The sequence below is a fragment of the Rhinopithecus bieti genome, unplaced genomic scaffold (assembly GCF_001698545.2).
Source record: "Rhinopithecus bieti isolate Rb0 unplaced genomic scaffold, ASM169854v2 scaffold_3067, whole genome shotgun sequence".
NCBI classification, from domain to species: Eukaryota; Metazoa; Chordata; class Mammalia; order Primates; family Cercopithecidae; genus Rhinopithecus; species Rhinopithecus bieti.
Window position 1 is genome coordinate 375,610 of NW_016804208.1, and position 25,177 is coordinate 400,786.

At 34.9% G+C, this 25,177-nt stretch overlaps 1 protein-coding gene across 2 annotated transcripts in view; it reads left to right on the top strand.

Annotated features, from left to right (window-relative positions):
- The first annotated feature begins 114 nt into the window (after positions 1-114).
- Positions 115-25,177, top strand: part of ZDHHC21 (zDHHC palmitoyltransferase 21) — a 74,681-nt gene continuing 49,618 nt past the window's right edge. The window contains exons 1-7 of one of the 2 annotated variants that reach the window (XM_017867180.1): positions 115-146; positions 2,696-2,744; positions 8,733-8,863; positions 11,498-11,604; positions 14,559-14,757; positions 15,969-16,067; positions 22,149-22,260. In XM_017867180.1, coding sequence (XP_017722669.1) covers positions 14,604-14,757; positions 15,969-16,067; positions 22,149-22,260 — 365 coding nt within the window. In that variant the 5' untranslated portion in view covers positions 115-146; positions 2,696-2,744; positions 8,733-8,863; positions 11,498-11,604; positions 14,559-14,603. The remainder of the gene's footprint in view (positions 147-2,695; positions 2,745-8,732; positions 8,864-11,497; positions 11,605-14,558; positions 14,758-15,968; positions 16,068-22,148; positions 22,261-25,177) is intronic. The other variant, XM_017867179.1, reaches the window with a different exon arrangement.

Below are 25,177 nucleotides of genomic sequence, written 5' to 3' on the forward strand. Positions count from 1 at the left end.
CTCACCTGTCCCTGCACGCCCCCTGCACCTGCTCTGCTTGGAACCCCGGGCTTCTCGGTGCCTCCCCGCCCCAGGCCTGGCCTTTCTCAGAGCGTCTTCTGCTAGAGCTGCAGCCACTTGCTAAGTGCCCCTCCCTCAAACTGGCGGTGAGGGGTTCCTGCTGTAGTCGAGACGGTGTTGGCTAGTTATTTATTTATTTTTAAAAAATCCGTTTCCTGAGTTTCTCGCTTGTAAACTACAGTTTCTGTCTCCGCACCCCCGTCTGGAGACCTACACTGGGATCCCTGGTTTCTCTGTGCTATTCCAGAGCTATTCATTCATTCCAGACTTCTGGTGTGAAGCTGCAGAGAGGACAAACAGTTTGCTCCTTTATTGACCTTCTCACTCCTCTCGATCCAAAGAGGTTTTCGGGAAAATGGCTTACGGATGGCAGCAGTTTGCACTTGTTACTGTTCACTATAATAGGTCGCTGGATTGTAACTGCAGAGTCCATTTAAGTTATGGTCTTTTTCAAGCTATGTGTGTGTCACATTTTAAGAGCCCTTGAGAGTCAGGGTGGTTGTCTGTATTATCAGGCTGAGAGGACATGACCAATTATTACTTTAAAATATTGCAATATAGCATCCCCTGAAAGTACAAGAGAAAAAAAAAAAATCAAGGTCATTGTGGGCGGGTCATAAATTATATTGTAAAGTTACAGTCCAAAGACGACCAACGATAATTAAGTGCAATTTAAAAAGATGTATTAAATAGGTCCTCAACCTATTATGCTAATATGTACACTTTTAAAAATTCACTGCCTTCCTTGTAAGAATGATATTAATAGCAGTCACCATTTGATGACTGCTTAGCATGTGCCGTTCCTGGATTAAAAGGCTTTTGGTGTAATATTAAATTCTTCCAACTCTTTAGATTTTACTTATTTTAAAGATAAAATTCAGAGAGATGCTCCATTTTTCCTTAGTTGTGCCATCTCTTAAAAGCAAAAAGATGTTTGAAGAATTGAGGTGAGAAATCAACTGGAAAGAAAACCAAATGAGATTTGGTGTCATGGAAAGAAAAACTAGATTCTAGTCCCATTTCTGTCACTATCCAGCTGTGGGGTCATGGGTAGGGCAATGACCCATATTATTTTCTGTATACCATCATAAATTCTTTAAGGCTTATTTTAGCTTCTCCATGCTTACTTGGAAAATAGTATGTTTTTAAATAATATAAGACCCTTTAACGTGTTGAAGGTACGTTAAAAACATATACGAAGTATTAATAAAATTATATCAAAATACAAGTTAAAATATATAGTTCCATAATTGTTTTGGTGTAGTACTCTTCCAGAATTCATCATTTTCGATGGAAACAATTCTATTAGATCCTTTCACACTGTTGAGATTTCTGTTAACATACTTGGGAAGCTGTAGTTGGAATAAATGAAATAGAACATCATTTAAAGAAATGATGAGGACTGTGTCACTTTTGCCTATGAGGTGCTTTGTTTAATAAGATAAATCTAAGCGTTTAAAAATGCAGACACATAATCAGCTTAACAGGAAGTTCTGAAATAAGAATCAATGAATCGTAACATTTGTACTTCTTATTTGCCTACTGCCTCATTTCTTTAATTCGTAATGACCGATTCAGAACCTATGGAAAAGCACATGAATAAAATAATGGTTTTTATAAAATGTGACCCACATATAGCTTGAAAAAGACCATGACTTAAATGGCCTCTGCAGTTACAATCCAGGGACTTGTTATAGTGAATAGTAACAAATGCAAGCTGCTGCCATCCGTAAGCCATTTTCCCGAAATCCTCTTTGGATGGAGAGGAAAAGAGTGAGAAGGTCAATAAAGGAGCAAACTGTTTGTCCTCGTGCTAGTCTTATTATATAGTGGTTTAGTGAAGAAACTGCTTGAGAAGTTGAGTAATGTCTCCATGGAGCTGTTTTTCTGGAATTGTAATTGACTGTGACTCAATGAAAACTTTTTTAGCATAGGAGGTGACACAGTGGCAGTATCAGTACTACCAGGCAAAATAGGGAAGGCAGAGGAAAGGCTGTTTTTATTGCCAAGAGCTTGTTCCCTAAATTCAGTTTTACTTTTATTTTAAGGAATGTAACCTTTTATGTTGTTTTAGTAAAACATTAGGGCTCAGATTCAACTTTTCACATACATTAGTTATAATAGGCAATTTAGCATCTAGTAGAATAATCAGTGCTTAAATAACTCATTAAAGTTTAAAATACAGGTGAAATTGTTAAACCAGTTTTTATTGTTGAAAGTGATTTGTTAAGAATTCTTGATAAGTCAGACTAGTTTAAAAAGCACATTTTCATAGACATGTGAATCATCACTGCTCATTGATAGCTCCCTGAACAAAAATACCTTAGTATGATGGTAGTTTATGTGTTTGTTTCGCCCTTTAGATCTAACCTGGGTAAAATTGTGACATTTTTGAAGTTTGCCTTCTGCCTTTCAAGCTGCTTTTTCTTCTGCTATTTCTCTCAGAGTAGATTCACCTTCTTCTCCGTTTCAGAGATTCTCTTAACCTATGTGTTGCTCCTTCTACAAAAGGGCAGGTTGGGTAAAATAGGTGTTTTACCATTCACTGAAGAATTTTTTTTTAATTCTAATATAAAATGCTCAAGTGTGATGTCAACCAGGCTTCTGATTTTAAGCTTTTTATCTGTAATTACAGAATGAAGAACTTTTTCACTTACTGCAGGATTTTCAGCTTCAGCAAGCAGGTGAGGAGAGATTTTTCTTATGGTGTTAGTGTTCTTAAATCATGCCTGCTTTGGTAAAGCCTGGTGTGAAGGAAATCTAATTTAGTCTCCTACCCGCCACCCCACCCAATCTCTCTTGGTGCAGTGGGTACTAGAAGGTAAGTAGCAGGCTTCCCCTTCCTTCTTAGAAGAACATACTTGATTCATACCCAGGAAAAGCCTGGGCCTCTTCATTTCTGACTTTTACTGTATCTGAAGGTTTTTCCTTCTGCTGATTTTGGAACAAAAGTTATCTGTTTTTCATCCCCATTCCTATCCTACAATTAATCTTGCCCTTTCAGTCCCCTTTCCCACTCCTATCTCCCTAAATGAAAACTCCCACAGAGACATTTTGTACTGACTGAAACAATATTTGGTGGTCTTTAATTCGTATCGCCCCACACCTCCCAAGCTATTTTTACCTTTTGTTAGAAGATTCTAATGAAGTGAGCTTGAGCTGGGGAGAATGGAGACCGAGGCTGCAGTGGGCTCTGATTGCAGCACTCCAGTCTGGACAACATAGTGAGACCCTGTCTCAGACAAACACACATAAAAAACAGTGCCCCAGTTACCTACTTTCTCTAAAGTTAAAGCAAGTTAATGCAACTAGGGAAAAATAAAGGTAAATGCCTGTATTAGCAGTACTAACACTACTAGTACTGCTAATACTACTCGTACTGCTAGTACAGGATAGTGTTAACAGTATTAATAATACTTCAGTGTAGTACTACTAATACAGTCATTTGTATTTATTTTTTACTCATGAGACTGGTAAACACAAAAGCAAATTTATGAGAAGAGCAACAGCTTATGCTCAGTTTTGCCCAGAATGTAATTTTAAAACTTAGTCTACAGAGTGGATTCTTGAAACTATTGGTGGTGCATGCACGTATGTTATGCTTTGACACTTTGTCCACCCACGTTTTTACAGTCTTCCTGGAAAACTCAGCAATTGATTCAGAATCCCTGCTTACATTATACATTCTTTATTAACTTCTGAAATCAAGTACTGATTTTCTTTCACACTTTATTTCTTTGCTCACCAGTCCTGCTTTTACTTGAAAGTGATTTAGTTTAGGGGCTTTAGTTCAGTCATTCTATTTTTTTTTTAGATGGGGTCTTGCTCTATCGCCCAGGCTGTAGTGCAGTGGGGCAATCTCGGCTCACTGCAAGCTCCTCCTCCCAGGTTCACGCCATTCTCCTGCCTCAGCCTCCTGAGTAGCTGGGACTACAGGCGCCCACTACCACGCCTGGCTAATTTTTGTATTTTTAGTAGAGACAGAGTTTCACCGTGTTAGCCAGGATGGTCTCAATCTCCTGACCTCATGATCCACCCACCTCGACCTTCCAAAGTGCTGGGATTACAGGCGTGAGCCACCGTGCCCAGCCTAGTTCAGTCATTCTATTTTAGATCAAATCTCTATTTTTGGTTTTCTGCTTAAAGACCCCCCCCAGCCAACATGTAGAAATACAACTTCAGCTAGTGTAATACTAGCTGAAGGGCTCTCATATTTGAAGTTTTTTTTTAACTTGTTTAGACTTTAGAAAAGTAGATAACGGGGCGTTTGTTTTTCTTGTGCTTGTTTTGTTTTTTGTTTGAGACAGAGTCTCACTGTTGCCCAGGCTGGAGTGCAGTATAGTCAGAGCTCACTGCAACCTTGGTCTCCATCTCCCTGGCTTAAGCAATCCTCCCACTTCAGCCTCCCAATAAGCTGGGACTACAGATGAGTGCTCCCACACCCAGCTGGTTTTCTCTTTGTTTGTTTTTTTTGTTGTTGTTGTTTTTGAGACAGAGTCTTGCTCTGTTGCCCAGACTGGAGTGCGGTGGGGCAGTCTCAGCTCACTGCAACCTCTCCCTCCTGGGGTCAAGTCTCAGCCTACTGAGTAGCTGGAATTACAGGTACCCGCCATCACATCTGGCTAATTTTTGTATTTTTAGTAGAGATGGGGTTTCACCGTGTTGGCCAGGTTGGTCTTGAACTCCTGACCTCAGGTGATCCACCCTCCTTGGCCTCCCAAAGTGCTGGGATTACAGGCATGAGCCACCACTGTTTGTCTTTTAACTAGAGACTAGGTCTGGCTATGTTGCCCAGGCTGCTCTGGATCTCCTTAGCTCAAGCAATCCTACCGAACTCACCTCCCAAGTGTTAGGATTACGGGCAAGAGCAGGCCCTGGGGTATTGTTAAACCGTTTCATTACTTTTAATGATGGGGACCCAGAAACATTGTTTCATTCTGGAGTTTGTAAAACTAGAAGTAAAACTTACCTTTCACTTTCCCTTCCTTTCCTCTCTCCTTCACTGCCCTGTAAAGTTAGCATTTTGGAGGTGCTGCTTTGCCAGGCAATTTCTCTTTCAAGCATGACAGCAACTGTATAAGTTGACATTTTTATCTCCATTTTACAGATGGTCAAACTGAAGCTTGAAAAGAAACTAAAGCTTGGAAAGTGAATAAGAGACTGTGTCATAATTTCTCTGTTAACATCTGTAGAAGATTAATTTTTTGATCTGTTGATAATCAACTGAATATCTATGTGATATTTAAAAAATTGAATTCCTAATTGGCAAGGAGAGCATGATTTTTACGGAGAATTATTTAACTGCCTACACTTGACCAGTTTTCAGAGTAGAATGATATCAGAAGTCAAAAAGTTTTATAAATATGTTTTTAGCTGTAGCTCTGCTTTCTAAATTCATTGTTGGCTGTAATTAATAAGTTTAAAATTTCATATATTCATCTAATACGCATTTTCTCTTGGCACTGTGGAAAAAAAAATTTGGTGTGTTTGAAAACTTAGCTTGTAAATTGTTGATTGTATTCTTTCAGGTGTAGCATATCAAAAATATTTAATGACGTCTAGTTTTGAAACTTTGGAATTGTTTTGTTATTCCAATTTTTTGGATGTTTAGGCCCAACATTACTTTTGTTTATTTGTTTTGTTTTTGAGACAGGGCCTTGCTCTTGCTCCCAGACTGGAATGCAGTGGCACGGTGATCTCTGCTCACTGCAGCTTCCGCCTCCTGGGTTCAAGCTTCAAGCGATTCTCATGCCTCAGCCTCCCGAGTAGCTGGGATTACAGGCGGGCGCCACTATGCCTGGCTAGTTTTTGTATTTTTTGGTGAAGACAGAGTGTCACCATGTTGGCCAGGCCAGTCTCAAACTCCTGGCCTCAGATGATCTGCCCACCTTGGCCTCCCAAAGTGCTGGGGTTACAGGCATGAACCACGGTGCCTGGCCCAGCATTACTTTTACACATAGATGAGATTTGATTTCTAGCAGTGGTGGTGTTTATCTAATACTAAAATATGAATCTCATTTCAGAGGCTGTGTCTGCAGTGTAGCTCTAATAACTATAAATGTAAAGTAGGATTTTTCTTGTTTTTAAGCCAGTGAGTGACTGGGATTTGACTCATGGGTGATTGACCTGTGCTATAACCTGCTAACGTTACTGATAGAAACTACTGTTTTGCTGAAACATTAGGAAGCCACTCTCAAGTCATAGACTTAGCAGCATTATTGTTTTGGCCATGTTTCAAAACGTTTTGTTGTACCACATTTAATTCTGTTTGAATTTTTTTCTGAAAGAATTCATTTATTTGCCATTGGGGTAGCAGCTCTTTAACTTTTTTATTTTTTTGAGGTGAAGTCTCGCCCTGTTGCACAGGCTGGAGTGCAGTGGTGCAATCTCTGCTCACCGCAACCTCTGCCTCTTGGGTTCAAGCGATTCTCGTGCCTTAACGTCCTGAGTAGTTGTGATTACAGGCACACACCACCATGCCCAGCTTACTTTTGTATTTTTAGTGAAGACAGGGTTTTGCCGTGTTTGCCAGACTGATCTTGAACTCCTGACCTCAAATGATCCTCCTACCTCAACCTCCCGAAGTGCTGGGATTACAGGCATGAGCCACTGTACCCAGCCTTTAACTTTGTAATTCTGTGTTCAGTCTCTAAAAAGCAAAGGTGCAGCCAAGGAGCCCACTTTAAATTAGCTTAAAAAGTTAAGAGTAGAAACAAAGTTCATGTGACAATCTAACAATTATGGACCATAGAGAAGTTGACCTTGGGAGGAAATACAAGTTCCCTGCCCCCCACAAATGTATAAAGGCAAAAGAAATGTAATGGTAATAATTTTGATATGTTTTTTACATTCTCAGTATTTAATAGTTTGCTGTTGCTGTGGTAACCAGCACACCTAACACACTTGTAACTTGTCCTTTGTTTCCTGTCTTAGAGAATGGTTCCACCCTTCACCTAGATCCTAATGTGAAACTTGGGAGCCATCCTAGTCCGCCCTCTGCTCCCAATTGATCACTAAGTCCTATCAGTTTTATTTATTTAAGTTCTCCCAGATCTGCCCTTTTTCAGTATGCCTCCTGTCTTAAGTGTCACTACCCCACCCACTTACACACACACACACACACACACACCATTCCCCTTGTCAGTTACCATTTTTGGGGTGCTTACCCCATGTGCCCTCATCATTTCTTGCCGGGTTAACAGTCAGTCTACCTGGTTGCATGTATTCAATCTCAGTGCTTTATCAGTCCACCAAAATTCAGCCCTCAGATTGTGTCCGTTCTTCTGAAAATGCAAATTTGATCATGGCGTTTTACTGCCTAAAATCCCTCAGTGGTTTTCCACTGTGTTCAAGGTGAAATCCAAACTCATGGCATGGTTTAACAGTGTTTTTCAATCTGAGGATCTACCTGTGGGTCATGAAATCGGTTTAGTAGGCTATGACCAGTATTACACATTTTTATTAAAGTAAAATAAATAGGTTGCAGTGGTACCCAACTGTAGTGCCAGCGGCCCAGGAGACTGACGCAGGAGGATGCTTGAGCCCAGTGTGCTATGATCGCACCTGGGAATAGCCACTGCACTCCAGCATGGGCAACATAGTCAGACCCAGTCTAAAAAAAAAAAAAAAAGAAAAAATAGAATAGCAATATCAGCGTGTGTCATATGTAGTAAGGGTAAATATCACTTCATTAAACTTTTTTAGTCATATATATCTGTGTGTACTAGTAATGTTATAAAATTTATTAGAGTTGGTTGTGGTCAAAAAGATGAACATCTTACCCCATTCTATATGCAGTGATTCTTGTTATTTCAGTTTACTCAGATTTCCTTTGCCTGCTTTTATGCCTTTGCTTTTTCTGTTCTCTTGGTCTGAAGAGTCTCCATTCTTCATCTAGCTAACTTACAGGGTTTGTTGTCTTCAGGAATCTTTTCCTGATGGCTATGTACCGTTAAGAAATAAATTTTGTAATATGACCTATGAACCAATATCCTTACCATATGAGGTAACAGTCTTGTCCCCTTGCCCTCTTTCTTAACTTGTCTTACTGGTCTAGTCTGTTTGCTAGTCTGCCTCCATTGAAGATAGAGTCTCTCTTTTTCATCTATACCCTGTGTTAAAGCATAGTATGTATAGTAGTTAAATGTTGATTGAGTTAATAAAATAGTGCATCGGTATATGTTATATACAGGACTTTACAGTATATATTTTTAAGCCTGAATTGTAGAAACTGACTTATGTTTGACTCTCTTAATGGTTTCATTACAGGAGGATTAACTGTCTTAAAACATTTTAAATTAAAACTTCCATTTTAAGCTGTTTATCTTTGTTTATGAATTGTGATTATATACTTCTAGCAGAATCTATTGTTATTTTGCGATTTGTGGCCAAGGAAGTGTGTAATGGAGCCCAAATACTGAACATACAATGCTTATTTGATTTTATGGGAAGTGGGTGATTTTGAAAGAGAGACTCTCATGTATAATGGTAACCAAATGCAAATTCTGAAGGGATGGGTGGGATATGAAAGCACAGAATCAAATGGAGTTGAATTTTTTTGTTGTTATTTCTAAATTTAAGACATTTGTAATTGGCATTTTCACAGTTAGAATATTTAGTTGCTTATCGTTTTTGTCTTTGTGAGAAATCATTGTTTCTTAAACCATTAATAGGTCCTCATGGAAAACTGTTATTGAAGAGAGATCTATGTGGTGGCATATAATTGAAAAAAAATGAATCAAAAAAAAATCTCTAAATGCTGGTGCCAGAAAAATTACAGCACACCTCAGTGAATTTGCAAGTGGTAAGTTTGCTTTTTGATTTTACGTGATGATATATTTTTGAATTATGTGCCATGGTATCCTTGGAGTCTTATGCTTAGATGCACTTAATTGTCAGTTAGCAAATGTGGTTACTTTATGTTTATTTAAAAGTTTTATACTAAGTTTTAACCAAATCTGTTTTCTTAAATAAGACTTTTCCGTAGAGAAAATAATCTGTAAATAATAAGTTTGGGAAACATCGTAAGTGTTACATGGCTTTACAGGAAATCCTTCCGTACTTCATTTTTAAAAGTAATAATTTTAAAAGCATTTACTATAAGGATAATATATAGTGACAAAGAGGCCTAAATTAAACATTTTGTTTGTAAGTTTAGTGTGTCTTAGGTTATCTTTATTTGAAAAGAATTTAGAAGTACATGGTTGTTGATAAACTTAGAAGAACACATAAATATTTGAAAGCCTTCCTTCTCACTACTCCTTTCTCAGCCCATTGAGAACAGTTTGGTTGGTCTGTTTTCTTGCAGTCTTTTTTTCCTGCACTTGTGCAGAAATTACTTATGCACATACACACATATTTTTTCTAACAAAAATGTTATATAAACTATTGTATAATTTGCTTCCCCAACACTTAATTTTGAAAATTTCCAACAGAAGCATTGAATTTTATTGTGTAACATCTGAATACTTATCATTTAGATTCCTAAAAAACATTGTAACAAATTTCAGCACATGTTCATGTATCTTTCTATCCACTTTGTTATTAATTTGGGGGATTCATTTCAAAGTAAATTGCAGACATCAGTATGCTTTCCCTCTACATAATTCAGTATACATATTGTTAATTAGGGCTCAGTATTGGTTTGCAGTTTCTTAAAGGTAAATTTACATACCTGACATGCAACAATCTTAAGTGTACATTTGCTGAGTTTTGACAAATTCATACATCTTTGTAACTCAGACTCCATTATCAATAGAAACATACTTATTAGCACCACAGAGAGTTCCCTCATGCCTGTTTCTGGTCTGTCTCTATCCCTGTCTCTTTCCAGAAAGCCAGTTAAGGTCTGTTCCCTCTCCACTCCTAATGGATTTTGCCTATGTCACTTGCTTTATTCACTCAGCAGTATGTTGTGGGTAGTTATATGCAGATCTAAATCTGCCTTCTTTTCTGCCTTTAAAAAAAATTGCAATAGCTTGGAAATAGTTTACACTATGGGTGTATTAGAATTTATTTGATCATTCCCTTTTCTCTACATGGACGTTTAGATTGTGCCATGCTTTGATGATAACGGAAAGTGCTCTATCCTTGTACATCCTCGTATGTGTATATACAGTCTCAGGAGTACTTTTGTAGGTAACAGTAAAAATAAAACTGCTGGGTAAAAGGGTTTTACTTTTTGATACATACTGCCAAATTGCCCTCCCAAGATGATTGTATCGGTTTACATGCCCACCAGTAATGTATGAGAGTGTCCTTTTTTTCTGTGCCCTCTTAACATTGGATATCATCTTTCTAAAAGTTTTTCCGTACAATACATGAAAAATGTACCTTGTTATTTATTTCACATTTTCCTAATCGGTAATGATTAGCCATTGGATTTCTTTCCCTTTGTGAATTGCTTCTTTATATATTTACATTGTATGCCTCTTGTCAGTCTTGTGTTGTATTTTTTCCAGGAATGCTTTGTCTTTTAACTTTGCTTTTCGTGTGTTTTGGGCTTCAGATGTGTTAATTTTTATCTGGTCAGACATGGCTGATGGGTCTTCATTGTGAAGGCCTTCCTTCTTCCAAGAATATCAAACCACTTGCTATTCTAATACTTTTGCTTTTAATGAAATTTAGAAGAAAAAGATAAATCATTGTGAACTGAAGTGCCAGGAAAAATTTCAAATGGAGAATGAGATTCAAATTGGCCTTGAAGTCTGAGTTGAATTTAGATGGAGTAAGCAGAATGGTAGGGACGTTTCAGACAGGAGGAATGAGTGATGGAATATCGTCGAACAGTGGTAACAAGACCACTTAGGCTGAGGTGAAGAGTCATATAAAACTGTAAGCATAGACGTATGTGTTTGGATATATTTGTTGGTAATTATTTTGGCTAATCTTTATGATTTTCTAAAATCTGCATCTTGATGTTACAGTTTTCTGTCCAATAATAGTTTTCTGTCATTTTCATGGTGACTTGAGTATTCTTCTTGAGGAGAATATGTGGTGAAATAAAGTTGCCTGAAAAGGCAAAAAAATGGTAGTATTCCACTGGAATAAGTTGAACATTATAAATATTTACTCAGTCTGGTTTATTAGAGTGAAATTATAATTGTTTTTAAAGTTTGTGCTGTAGTAATTTACATCATTTAGTCCCTGTAGTCGACTATAGTTACCAGATAGCAATCTTAAAAAAAGTAGAAGTACCAGTATATCCACTAGTTACTTAATTAGAGTTTTGAGTTATGAGCTCACCATTTAATATACAAATTAGTATGTTGGAATCTCCCGCTAATGAAAGTATTTTATGAATGCTGTCCTTAAGACCGAGTAACAGCATTGTGTTCAGTTTGGTCATTGCTTAGGATGTGTAATAGTTTCTCTTCAGCCATAAGCCACGCCTGGTAGATATTAATTGAGTGGAGAGATGATCTTGCATCTTTTCCAGTTACGCATTTGTGGTTTGTCATCTGATTTGGAGCACTTGGAAGATCACTGTTTTGTGTTCTGCAACCCAATTGAGAGGATTATGTGGAGCTAAGTTTTACCAGTCAGGTATTTTAAAAAATATATTAAACATCTTATTTGTTTGTTGTTGTATTTTTCTATCCTGTGCTCACTTTTCCTTAGGGATGCTTGCTCTTTTAGAGATTGTCATCTATGTGTGTTTACGTCCAGGAAAAATGGATATATTTTAAACTATGCTTTTCACTTTGTAATATTTTTTTGTTGTGAGAGATCTCTTCTAGTGATAAAGAAAAATTTGTTGTTCTCTAGTAGAGGAAAATAAAATGGAGTTCAAAATGAATATTTGATAATTTTACCACTTGTTTTGCTGGGTCATGTACTTTTCTGTTTCTAAAGTTAATAAATTTAGAAATAAGTAATGAAGTTACTGTCATATATGCTTAATGAAATTCATGTTCTGTTTTTAGTCTTGAATAGAACTGAAACATTAAAGAAAGGTACATAAAATTAATAATACTGAACATGTTGAAAGAGCACTTGTCATTTCTTTTAGCACTTGATAGTTGGCAAGACTAAAAAATTAACATTGGATTGAATGTTTCTCTTTTTGACTGTGTAGATAGCTTACCATTTGTATTTGAGATTCCTTTATTAAAATGATTCTTAGCAAATTAAATAGCATGCTTTATCCTGACTTTCTTCATTTTAATGATACCAATCTGTCTTTTGATTTTTAAATTAAAAGATAAATAAATGAAACTTTTATTAAGTTTTAAGTGGCCTAAGGCACTAATTTCTAATTTAGAATTCATACACAAGTAAGAATAGATCTATTTAAAACCCCATCTGAGTGGTATTGCCATTTTGGGGTTCTTTTTTTTTTTTTTTTTTTTTTTTTTTTTCTGCTGGCAAATATTATGCAGGATCTGGGGATGAGAAAAGCAGGGTATTCCTTTAAAATTAAGTATTCCTTAGTGTCTTTTTTCTTTGTTTCTAGTAGCTTTATAGCTGGAACATTGGCAAGGCTCTAAGGGATGGTAACCCTGAGGCTTTTCAATTGATTATGAGTGTTCTTAGAATGAAGTAGACTGGGATATAGGCTGAAAATCTGGGAGTCAACCTTGACACTTTCCCCTGTAACTCCTAATATCTGATGCAACAAGAAAGTCAGACTGGTTTGATTCTAACAATTGCTCCTTTCTGGCAAACCTAATTTTTGGCTTTGCCTTCTCTTAGCCTAAATGGATCTCTGTCTTCAATTTATGATTCACACCATAGCTTCAGTGATTATTCACAGGTACACGTTTCTTCATGTTAATCTCTGCTTCAATAGCTTTCTATTGCCAAGAATTCAGTCTTAGATTCTATACATGGCATCTTTATGTCCTCATGATATAGGGCCCCGTATTTCTTAGGCAGCTCACTCTCCACAGAAAGCTTTATGATTGTGATGCGCAGGTTGTAAATATCCCCAGTTTCTACTCTTGCTCTTGGCTATTACCTTCTGTTTGCAGTATTGTTGTCACTTTTCATTGCTTGGATAATTTTACTAAAACGCTTCTAAGAGCTGAATTCAGGTTTCATACTCGTTATAGGAAATTTAGTTTTATCTAGTCCGCATCTTCTGTGCCCATTAAGCATTTTGTCCGACAATCTGGACTTACATATTAAGACCTTTTTTCTGATTCTTTTTCCATTAGACTGTTTAAGCAAAGACATGTCTTCTTCATCATTGTGTCCTGCCAGTGTTTACGCAAGTAATGGGTTGTAGTGAGGGCCTCAGCGATTATTTGTTGAACTAAGTAAGTTCAACTCATTGTGGTAACATTGAAGTGTTTGTGAAGCTCACTGGGTCAGTGGTTTCGTAGACACCAGTACAGCTGTTATCCAGACTCTTGCAGAGGCATTTAGCAACATTTTATTGCTTTTTGAGCTTTATGAAGAGTTATAGATTCAGTAGATGTAGACATGGATCTGGGGATATGTATTTTTAAAAGCTCCGCAGGTGTTTTTGGTTTTCTGGCAGGGGGCTAGAGAAGCCATTGTCCTAGTTTATTATTATACCATTACATTTTATGTAATAAAGGTGCCGGCTCTAGGCTTTATGCAACAATATTATTATTTCAGGCCTTGGAAGTTATATCTACCAAAAGTATGGTTGTATTTTAAGTCACTTTTTTGGTACCATATATATATATATATATATATATAGAAGTATCTTAATTCCTTAAGTGTCTCATTGAGAGATCTGTTAGCATATTGTTAACACTCAACTAAGAAAAGCCTCATTTAAACAGGAGTCTTCTTGAATTGATCATGATGAGATTTGCTGGGCTTCATTCTATGAATTTTAGTATTTTTGACAATTTGTAATTTTCACTTTTTGTCATTTTCAAAATCCTTAAAAAATGTTTTATTATAGTTTAAAATTAAACTAAAGTGCACAGTTCTGAAGTATACAGCTCAGTGAATGTTTACATATGTATATAACCATAAAGTACCACCCAGGTCAAGATATGGAACATTTTCAAACCCCTCAAAGGTTCTCTCATGTTCCTTTTCAGTTAACATACACCCCTGTCACCACAAGATAACCACCATTTTGACTTGTGTGACCATCAATCTTCTGATTAAAGCTACTAAAAATTTTTGTATGTAATCTTTTGGTGGACATGTGTATTCATTTCTTTTGGGTTTACACAGGAAGTTCAACTCATTGTGGCAAGGACTGGGTTAAGGACAAACTTGTGTTTTAAATTCAGTAGATGATTCCAGTTTATACCCGTGATAGCAATTCATAATGAAACATTGAAATTATTTGAAGCTTATGGTAAAATTTGAATATCCTGAAACTTCTGTTTGTTTTCCCAAGTATTTATTGTAAAAATATATATACAAAGAAGTATCAATAATCAACTATAGAAAGAAAATATCAAATATGCAAAGAAAACTCAATGTCATTTTATAGAAGTTTTGCCAGAAATACAGTTTTAGTCAAATTTTCTATGTAAGTAATTGTTTTCTTTGTTCCTTCTCCTTAGGATCATCCCTCCTTGTGGGTTAGCAGGCAGTTATAAGACTGCAAAATGGGTCTCCGGATTCACTTTGTTGTTGACCCACATGGTTGGTGCTGCATGGGTTTGATTGTCTTTGTTTGGTTATACAATTTTGTTTTAATTCCCAAAATTGTCCTCTTTCCTCACTATGAAGAAGGACATATTCCAGGCATATTAATAATAAGTAAGTTTCTTGATCTTTATTTTCTTGTATAATTATTTTTCTCACTGTAAACGTTTTTGGAGTGTAGTGTCACTATGATAACTTTCCTTTTAATATATTTAGCATTTTAGCAGTGCTGTCAATATTCACTTATTTACTAATTTATGAACTTACAGAAATAATGGCCTTTATAGATTTGCAGTTAAATAAAAGTGATATCTCCATTTTTAACTGCCAAGTACGTAAAGACCGTTTTGTTAAAAATAGAAAACTGACACAGTAGTGGTAACTTGCATGTCTATCTGTATTTTCAATATTGCTATTTTGTACCTAATTACAAATGTAGTCGTTTTAAGAATAGAGATAGTATATGTTACTGAGAAGTAAGAATTTCATAAGAAAATTATTGGTTGTGAGGTTGATTATGATAACACTTAGAACTTCTGGATAGTTATTAGTCAATTAGTGATGGCTTGCTTATGATTAAAATAAATTGAAATTATATATTTTACATGTACATGGCATTTACAGTTTTCATGCCCATTACCTCATTCTGACCTCACACGAACCATGGGAAATGTTATATGTATGATAAAACTGACCAGTACTATGCAGTCAGTCCTAGATCGAGCACTCAGACTGTTCCTTTTACATATACAGTGTTTTTTTAATCCCCCAACAGAATTCCTCTATTCTTACTAATTTAAAAATGTAGAATTATGGTGGCCAAATCTATTTTCCCTTACTATTTTTGTTTTCTGGTTATTAATTTTAAAATCAAAACGTTTCTAAGTCTTAGTTCTCAAATTAATTGTTTTAAGATCCATCAAAAGGGACAGTTGAACTTCACTGATTCAGAGTAATATTGAAGATACCCAGTTAATAAAAAAGTTTAATTGTTGGTATTTTGATCCTTTCAAATATAGAACATGTAGTAATTAAAAGTGAGCCTATTCATTTATGCCATTATTAATAGGAAGTCCCTGTTAAGGGATCTGATTTATAAGAAGTTTGAGTTATTATAATGTAAAATAATAATTAAAATTAGTGCTATTTAAGATAGTCCTCCTGACAGTATTCTTTGGTGAGTTAAATTATTTATTTTTTAATCTTTTGAAAATTTTTCTCCTGATGGTGTTTATTAAAATACACATTTTAAACTTTAATTATGATTGTTGATAAAATGTTTTGAAGGATAAGTAACTAATTTCTTTAATTTATTTATTTTAAAGTATTTTATGGCATTGCCATATTCTGTCTGGTTGCCTTAGTGAGGGCCTCAATAACTGATCCAGGAAGACTCCCTGAGAACCCCAAGATCCCACATGGAGGTATGGTACTCTGGATTCATCAGTTTTGCTGATGCCAGAATTACTGTCTTTATTTACATATTTTATTGCCTTTAATATGTATTGGTTATGTATGTCATCTAACACCGCTTTGAAGTCTTTGCTTGTATGTGTCTTTTCCAAACTTCCCTACTTAAAATTGCAACCCTGCTCCCCCTGCACCCCTGCAATTTCACCACACTCCATCTCTTGGCTTCCTTTTCAGTTTACTTGTTTGTTTGTCTTCCTTTTCCCATTCTAGATCTCCATAAGCTCTGTGAGAGTATAGATTTTTTGTTTTTGTTTTCTTCATTTACTCACTGCTGTATCCCTCATATCCAGAAGAGTCTCTGTCATTTAAGATGCTCAGTACATAGTTGTTGAATGATACATGATTATCTGAGAAGTTATATTTTAATTTTATAAAGGAGTTTTCTTGATGGTGCCACTTACGTTATAAAGACAATATTGCTTAGAATAAATACTTGTAGTATTAAGAATACTATTGTCTATTTTCCAAGTTCTAACAATTCAGTGAAAATGGCAAGCATGTATTCTAGTTTCAGTCGAAGGTGATTTTGATTACTCTATTGATAATAACCATTCAAATCTCAAAATGAATTAAAATGTATTGCTTGTTGTATTATATACCGGGTATATATTGTACAGCCTTATTTATTTTCATTCCTGAGGCTCACTCTTTGATTGTTTGCTATATAAGCTATGAGAACTCTCTGAACTTTCTTCTAGTAAGAAATTTATATGCCTGTGTAGTACATTGCAGAACCAAAATACTTTTATAGTAATTTAGTAGTTTCCAACTTGCTGCACATTAGAATCCACCTGGGGAACTTCAAAAAATCTCAATGTCCAGGTCACACCCCATTTCGTTAAATCAGAATGTCTGAGGCATAGGAACCAGGTATCAGTATTTTTGAAAGATCCTAGGTGCTTCCAGTGTGTAGCACAGTTTGGGAACCAATGCAGTAATTTCTTAGGAAATTAGATTAAGTGACAAGTTACTTAGAAAGTCTCCCTTAAATTCTGATTATTGTTTTTCGACACCCATCATTTAGAGGCTTAGTTGGCCTTGAAAATTCAGAGATTCAATGGGAATATTACACTGATGTTTATATAACTGTAGAAGTTTTTGAATACTACATTAAATATTAAGTTTTTATTAATGTATAGAGGCAGTAGGACTGTCATTAGAAGTTTGTGTATGTATATGTGTTTTGCAGTGGGACAGGAGCAGGGAGGGTGGCACTCTGCAATCTGTATAAAATCACTTTTCTTCCCACCTGGCTTAGCTAAAAACTCTCTAAAATATTGTATACATGTGTTACCTACTTCAACTTGAAAATCCAGTGGCCCATGAAAATCAAAGAAACAGGTATTTTCTAACTTGAAGACCTGTTTCTGATGAACTCTTTAGTTTGCAGTGGTGAAAGACTCAAATGCCTAGATGTTCCAGACACTGCAAATCAATGAGAGGGGCCATATAGCAAGTATTTCATATTAAAAATTTCATACCTTATCTGAAAGTAGTTGTCTCTACTCAGCTACAGTAAAATTGTCATGCAGTTAGACTGTTAGATCTTAAAATTCTCAGAATACAGGGAATCCCAATTTTTATGAGAAATTTTGTGATAAAAAAAGACACTGGAAACTAATTTAAAATGTTAAGAATGTTGTATATGCCCCAAAATTTATATCTTTAGGCCTAATTGACTAATTGAGTCTACATGTTAACAACTCTGTTATCTTTAATGTCTAGACTGTAGTGATGTAGGACACCCTGGCATCTTGCTGACTGTTTGGATGTCTCCTTTACATCTTGTCTCAGTTGACATGTGGCCTATTTTTCTTCCCTGAATTCAAAAAACTTCCCATTCACTCCATTGACAAAAATACACTTACTTGTCATATATTAATGTTTCTCCAAAGTCTTTTTCTAAAAGTGTCGCATATCGTATGATCCTCATGGTAATTGTATGAGGTAGGTAGGCTGGGTGGTCAGGAGCATAGATTGTCCTTCCTGGATTAAACAGCTGGTTGTTGGTGTGAGATCCAGCCCAGAGACCCAGAACCTTGTCTCTGTCATCTTATTACGATGGATCTATATACAGATTGATAATTTTAGCTTTTTATTCACCTTTGTTATGAATCTGGGGAAAACTTAAGTCATCATTTACTTTTTGGTGCTGGTTACCTGATTCTTTTGTAAATATTATTTTAATTTAGTAAAAAACATTACAAAATTTTAACAGTGAAAAATAATATTGAATGCCTAGAGAGTTGAAACTATAGAAGAGTGACATTTATTCAGGAATGTTTAAAGGTTGAGCAATTTCATATAACTGAATTCTTCAGAAAAGGGAACTTAAAGCCCTAATACTTTGGTGATTTTAACTATTTTTTTTATTGAATTACTCTGAAATATTTTACATGCCTTTCTGCTTTTTTGAAACACAATGACTTTAGTATATATGTGACTTACTAAATATGAGGCAATTTGAATATAAGGAAATGTTCCATTTTCTCATGAAAAGATTCCCAGAATTTGACTTTATAAACTTTTGAGCATGTAGATGAAGCAGTCAAATGAAATTGTTATGTTTGTTTATATTACTTGAGTTGTTCACATGTGTATTTGAAATAAAATATAAAATGAACACCTTCAGTTAAAATGTTTTATCACTTTCATATTTTATGAAATTTTGTTCAAGTTCTTAACTATGTTTAAAAATGTTTTACTGAATATAATTTACATGCCGTATAATTTATCCAGTTAGAGTATACAATTCTATGGGTTTTAGTATACCCACAGTTGCGTAACCATCACCGCAATCAACTTTAGAACATTTTAATCAAGTTTTTCACTTGCATGTTCGACATGTGGTTTTGTCATCACTAGAGCCATTTTTTTTTTTAACATAGCATTACAGAGGAAATTCTTTCAAGTTAAAAAAAAATGTGTCATGTTTTGATGCAGTCTCTGGAAAATTTACCCCAAGCTGTAAGGATGCCTGTATTCAGTGATCAGGGTCAGGTATTCACTCACAGTTTTAGTGTTATCCTCCCTCTTATATTGCTTTTTAAAGGTGATCTGTGAGAGACTTATTGACATTTATTTCCTACATTGACAACTGATTCTTGTCAGGGAATCTCTGTTAGGACCCAAACTTTGTGTTGATTTAGCTTATTTCAAGTAATGTTTTTCTCCTCAAAGCATTACTTAGTGATTTTAAATATATTAATTGAGTGAGGGTCCCTTAAAAGGTGAGTCTTTTAAAAGACTCAAGTAGAGGGTGATTCCTTCCTTTCTGAGGGTTAAACAAACCAAGCATTGCATTATATTCATTCAAGCATTTACAGCATTAATAAATCTCCAGGTTAAACAAAATGATGTATTTATTCACATTAAACAGCCTCAGTCATTTATGGAGTTTGCCTTTTTTTTTTGGTTTTGTTTTATATTTTGATTTTCTCTCCCTTAAAATATATCTGTTAGCTTTTAATTTTCTAAAGCTATCATAAATTTTCAGTTGAATTCTTTTCTCATAGGCTTTTAAAATATTATTACATGGCTAGTACAAAATCATCAGACATCAGAATGTATCAGTCACCAAGATCCTATGTGGACATGAGTAAAGAAAGGAAAGGGAAATGACTAAGAAAGGCTTTAGAGATATGTAGGGTATGTTAAGATGGATGGATTTTTTTCTTGCTACACAAGCCAGAAGCACCTTCTAGATGATAAATTAAATTTCTAGATTTTGTACAATAGTGATTTCTCATTTCTTCCCTAAGTATATAGAGATGTATGTGCTCATATAGATATGTGAAACTGAGTTTTTACAGGTATTTCTCATTTTAGATACTTACGTGGTATCTTCATGTTATCAAAGGAATGACTCAAATTCTTGCTTTAAATCAATTTATGGTCCAGACCATAGATTAGCAAATAAATTATTTTTTACTATAAAGGCCTGTAGTAAACATTTTCAGCTTTATGGGCCGTACAGTCTCTATCACAACTCCTCAGCTCTGCCATTGAAACACAAAAGCAGCCGTAGACAATATGTAAATGATGGGTACATCAAACTTTATGGACACAGAAATTACAATTTTATATGATTTTTACATGTCACAAATTGTTATTTTCAATAGTTTAAAATTGTAAAAATTATTCTTAGCTCATAGGTCATACAGAAACATGTGGTAGACTGGATTTGCCTGCAGACTGTAGTTTGTATCTGTGGTCTAGATTAAGAATTATAGGCTTTCTCTAACTATAGCCAAGTGCTCTCCTCTTTTCTGAGAATACATTTTAGATATAAAATGAAGAATTATATGCTGATTTCTCAGAAATTACCAATAATGAATACACCGTGTTTATGTTTTAAGGGGTTGATAAAAACAAAGTTTTTATATTGCCTTTTAATGAAAATTGGCTGATTGTGGAGAGAACCTCCTTCCTGTCTGTATTCCTTGCAATGTGTGAATTCAAAGTTTTAACACTGGGAAGTTTGGGAGCATTGAGCTAAGCAGGGGAGTGGGATATGATATGCTTGTGACATTGTAATATGCTATATATTAAATGAGTTTTTAGTTCATTAGAGGTAAATAATACTAGTTTAACTGTATGTCAGGCTTTAATATTGCTGCTTTTGCATGATTTATTTTCATTAAAATAACTGTAAGAAATGAAAAAGGATTTTCTTTTAAAATGAGATTTCAAATATAAGAGATAATTTCTCAACTTTCATGTCATTGGAACAATTAATTTGATGTAGGTTTTATTCATACTTTGTTTCTTCAGAGATATCTGTAGTGGGAATGTTTTCCCAACGCTTTACTATATAAAAGTCCAGCATGTTGATGTTGCTCCTGACCATTCAGCTAAAATAATGGAATTCAAATAGAGAATCTTTTTCGAAAATTGAATACTGTCTACTATTATCTTTCACTTTTATTTTGAATCTTTCATGTTTTGATTTTAGACTTTTCATACGTCAGCAAGCATTCAGTGACTACCTACTATGTGCTAGGGTCCCACTGTTCATATAGTAATATTCAATCTGAATATAGGAATTAGGCTAATCTTACTGTGCCCATACTTTTAATGAGGTTATGGGATAGTATAAACACAAATGATGAAAATTAAAAGAATTTTGTAAAAGTAAAATTCCATTCCAACATATTTAAAAGATACATTTTGTATAAAAGGCAATTGTCTTTTCTAGGACGATGACTCTTCCATAGTTTTCATGGATCTGATTAGGACAATTTTTAATGAAAACAAAAGCCTTTTCTCTTATGCAAACTTCGTGTTTTTTGCACAGAACTTAATCGTGTGCTATTTCACTACAGATTAGAGGAAATTGCTACTTGATGGTAGTTCAGTGTTTTGTGAAGAACTGCTTTATATTCATTAAAAATAATAGTCATCTTATAACATTTTTAACTACTGAAACTATTCTGACACCTCCCAAAGCCATATGACATCCTTCTCTAACCTGTCGCGTACACTCTTAAATGAATCTATTGATATTTTAAAAAATTAAATGATTTAGGGAAAGTGTGTGGAGAGGAATGCCATCTCTGTTTTTCAAATGAGTTTATAGGATTGATTTCAACTTACTAATCAACTGAAACCAGGGTCAGCATTATTTCTTCTTTAGAGCCTTCAAAAAATAAAATTTCTAGAAATCAATTTGTTTAAATAAAATTGTTTTAGTATAATAATTTGGTTAGGCTTTAGGGTTTTGTCATTGGATTTTACTTATATTCTCACAGTATACCCAGAATCCAAATACGTTGTTTTCTGTCTCTTACTTTTACCGTAACAATAGTGTCTTATTTTTATAGTCTTTTAAATTAGAAACACACAAAATAAGACATATATAGAATAGAACCACAATATTTATGGCAAACACGTTTACACCAAAGGCTTAGAAGAAGAAAAATCTCTTAGAGTTATATGTTGAAGTCTTCCTATAAAATCTTCTAAACAACTGTTGCTAAATTTCAGCATTACCCACTTGCCTTCATTAAATGGATTTTAATTTCCTTCTCTAGAAAGGGAGTTCTGGGAATTATGTAACAAGTGTAATCTGATGAGACCAAAGCGTTCCCATCACTGTAGCCGCTGTGGCCACTGTGTGAGGAGAATGGATCATCACTGTCCATGGTAAGAGTGATTCACTTCTAGCAAAGAAAAGGGGGGTGGGTAATAAAATGTAAATCTTACAACTTAGCAGCTTTAAACAAAAGTTATGTTAAAGTTACATAGTTTTACAATATCTTAATAAGGATATTGTTATTTAGATTATATGACTGATCAACTCCCAAAGTCATTTTTCCACAGAAATCCTATATTTGCTAACAAGGAGAGATTTGAGCAAAAAAACTAAGAATTAATATGCAACCTAATACACAAAAGGATAAAGGTGGTTGTATTAAATGAGGCAATGTATATAAAACATGTAATAAAATATCTGACATGTAGGATGTACTTAAATGGTAGCTATTTCTAATTGTAGTAAACCATATACATCCGAATATTTGTATTCCCCTTTTATTTGTTTAATTAATAACATTTCAGACACCCTGATAACCTCTTCCTTACCCCTTAAAGCTTTTTAAGCATTATGTGTTGGATATAGCTACTACCATTATGTACGTGTTGGAAGTATGTGAGTGATAATTAGCTGATTCTGCAGAACTGTCAACAGTTTTGGTCAATAGGGGGCTCTCTTGTAATATTTAAAGAAAATGTTCAGTTGAGAAATAGACTCTCTGGAAACAAATGCTGTTTGAATTCTGTATTGTATCTCATTTTAAAGCTGTCACAAAAATCTGTGAACAAGATATTGTATTTAATTCTGTTTTCTTAGCATTGGCTCTCTGTATAAATATTTAAACTGGTATAGTGTAGAATTTGACAAATGTATCTGTATACATGTATGTAGTATTTATGTTTGTATACACAGACATGCATATATGCAAATGTACATAGTGAGCCTCTTAATTTGTAATTGCACTTATTTAAAATTGATTCAAGTAGAGTTTAGCTTTTTCTAATGTTAGTTTAGAGTTTTCCTTATTTTTGATAACTTATTTTGATAGGACAGTTAATCAGCAAACTTTCAGTGGAAATTTGTTGTTTTGCATAGACTGATTATTTAAATAGAAGATAATTTCCTGAAACAGGAAAAAATAAGAGCATTTTCGATAAAAGCACTTTGTTACTACATAAAAATTTTAAAAATTTCTAAATCTGTCAACAAGATAGAATAGTATATGACATATAGTTGATATTCAAAACTGTGCCTTGAATTTAAACAGATTAATTCCCAAGTAATCTTCTGAAGCTCAGTGATCTGTTTGCTGTCACAGTAGTAATAGATTTTTAGAAAGCTAGGTGAAATATGTATTCAGATAATTGCTAATAATACAGAAAACTCAGTTTTTAAGCACCTCGTATTGTAGTGTTTCTTATTAACTAAAATACAAATGTTCATGATACAAGTGGATATTGATGCCTTTTTTCCAAACGAATGCAGTAGTTTAAGATTAAAAAAAAATCAACTAGGAAAGACTCACTTATTGGTGACCAAATAAGGTGCCATTTAACCTTAATTCTAACCTTGGGGTGATTTCTCTTTCTAGGCCTCTTGCTTCCATAGTTTTAGTCAACTTTTCAGAAGTTGTTAGCAGTGAGGGGGAAGTACAAAGGATTGGAGGATCAGAAAGGAGGGTAGACAAGGGACCTAAAGAGATTCAGGAATTTTTATGATTAAATTTCCTGATAGAGCGCTGCTGAAATGTTCAGAGAAAAGGGAAATGTATAGTGTAAATTGGAAGCAAGGAAAATTTTTGATGTTTTCAGAAATTGCACTACTTAGCTGCCTAGCACAGTTTTAGGTTTGGAGGTCAATTCTCACAATGCCTCAAGGTTTTCTATATTTGTGGCTTTGATCTTTTTGTTTGTTTGTTTGTTTTTGTTTGAGATGGAGCCTTACTCTGTTGCCCAGGCTGGAGTGTAGTGGCACGATCTCAACCTCCACCTCACTGCAACCTCCGCCTCCTGGTCTCAAGTGATTCTCCTGCCTCAGCTTCCTGAGTAGCTGGGATTACAGGCGCATGGCATTATGCTCGGCTGATTTTCATATTTTTAGCAACGATGGGGTTTCACCATGTTGGCCAGGCTGGTCTCAAACTCCCGACCTCAGGTGATCTGCCCCCCTTGGCCTCCCAAAAATCTGGAATTACAGGCGTGAGTCACCGCGCCCAGCTTGATCATTCTTTCTAAGTAGTTCAAATGTTGCAAAAAGAACTCATATAGATTGAGTACCTTAGTGCTTCTTAAAGCTGTTCTGGTTAAAAGTGCTGTGATCATAGACATTGTTTCTCAGACTTCCTGGGGACAGGAAGGATAAAACAAGGATAAGCCTTGTTGTCCTTGATAACAATGTTGAAGAGCATTTTTGAGTGTGTATAAGCACACTTCTTTTATAATCTTGCTTGCAAATAACAAAGCACAGTAGATTTTCTTGTTTACAAAACATGCACTCTTAATTAAGTCTAAGAAATACCTCTCTAAGATTTTTCAGTTCAGTTCTATATTTGACTTTAAAAAATGGTTTAATGACAAGTTAAAAAGAGCGATTTAAGTTAGGACCGAAACCTGTTACATCATTTCTTTTTCATTGACAGTATAATACTATTTTGAAATGAAGACATTTGTGCAAAGTCATTTGTAGTTTTGAACTAGGGTTTTTTGCTGGAATTTTAGGATACTTTGACAATTTGGATACAATAAATTTGGAACAATAAAATATTCAGCTTAAATTAGCCTTGAAAGTTTTTGATTGTAACATTAATCCTCTTTCCTAGTTAGGGTTCACTGTTGTATTGGTGGAAGTATAGCTCTATGTATTTGTAAATAGTTTTGAATACATTTTTATTTTCAGCAACCAGGGATAGATTTTTAAAATGAAAAAACGTTGTGAATGCTTATCAGTCATGTCAGAGTGGTATGTTTCAGCTGTTTTACTTCAGGGCATTCAGATTGCTTTCCACAGCTAGAATGCTGTAAAGGAAGA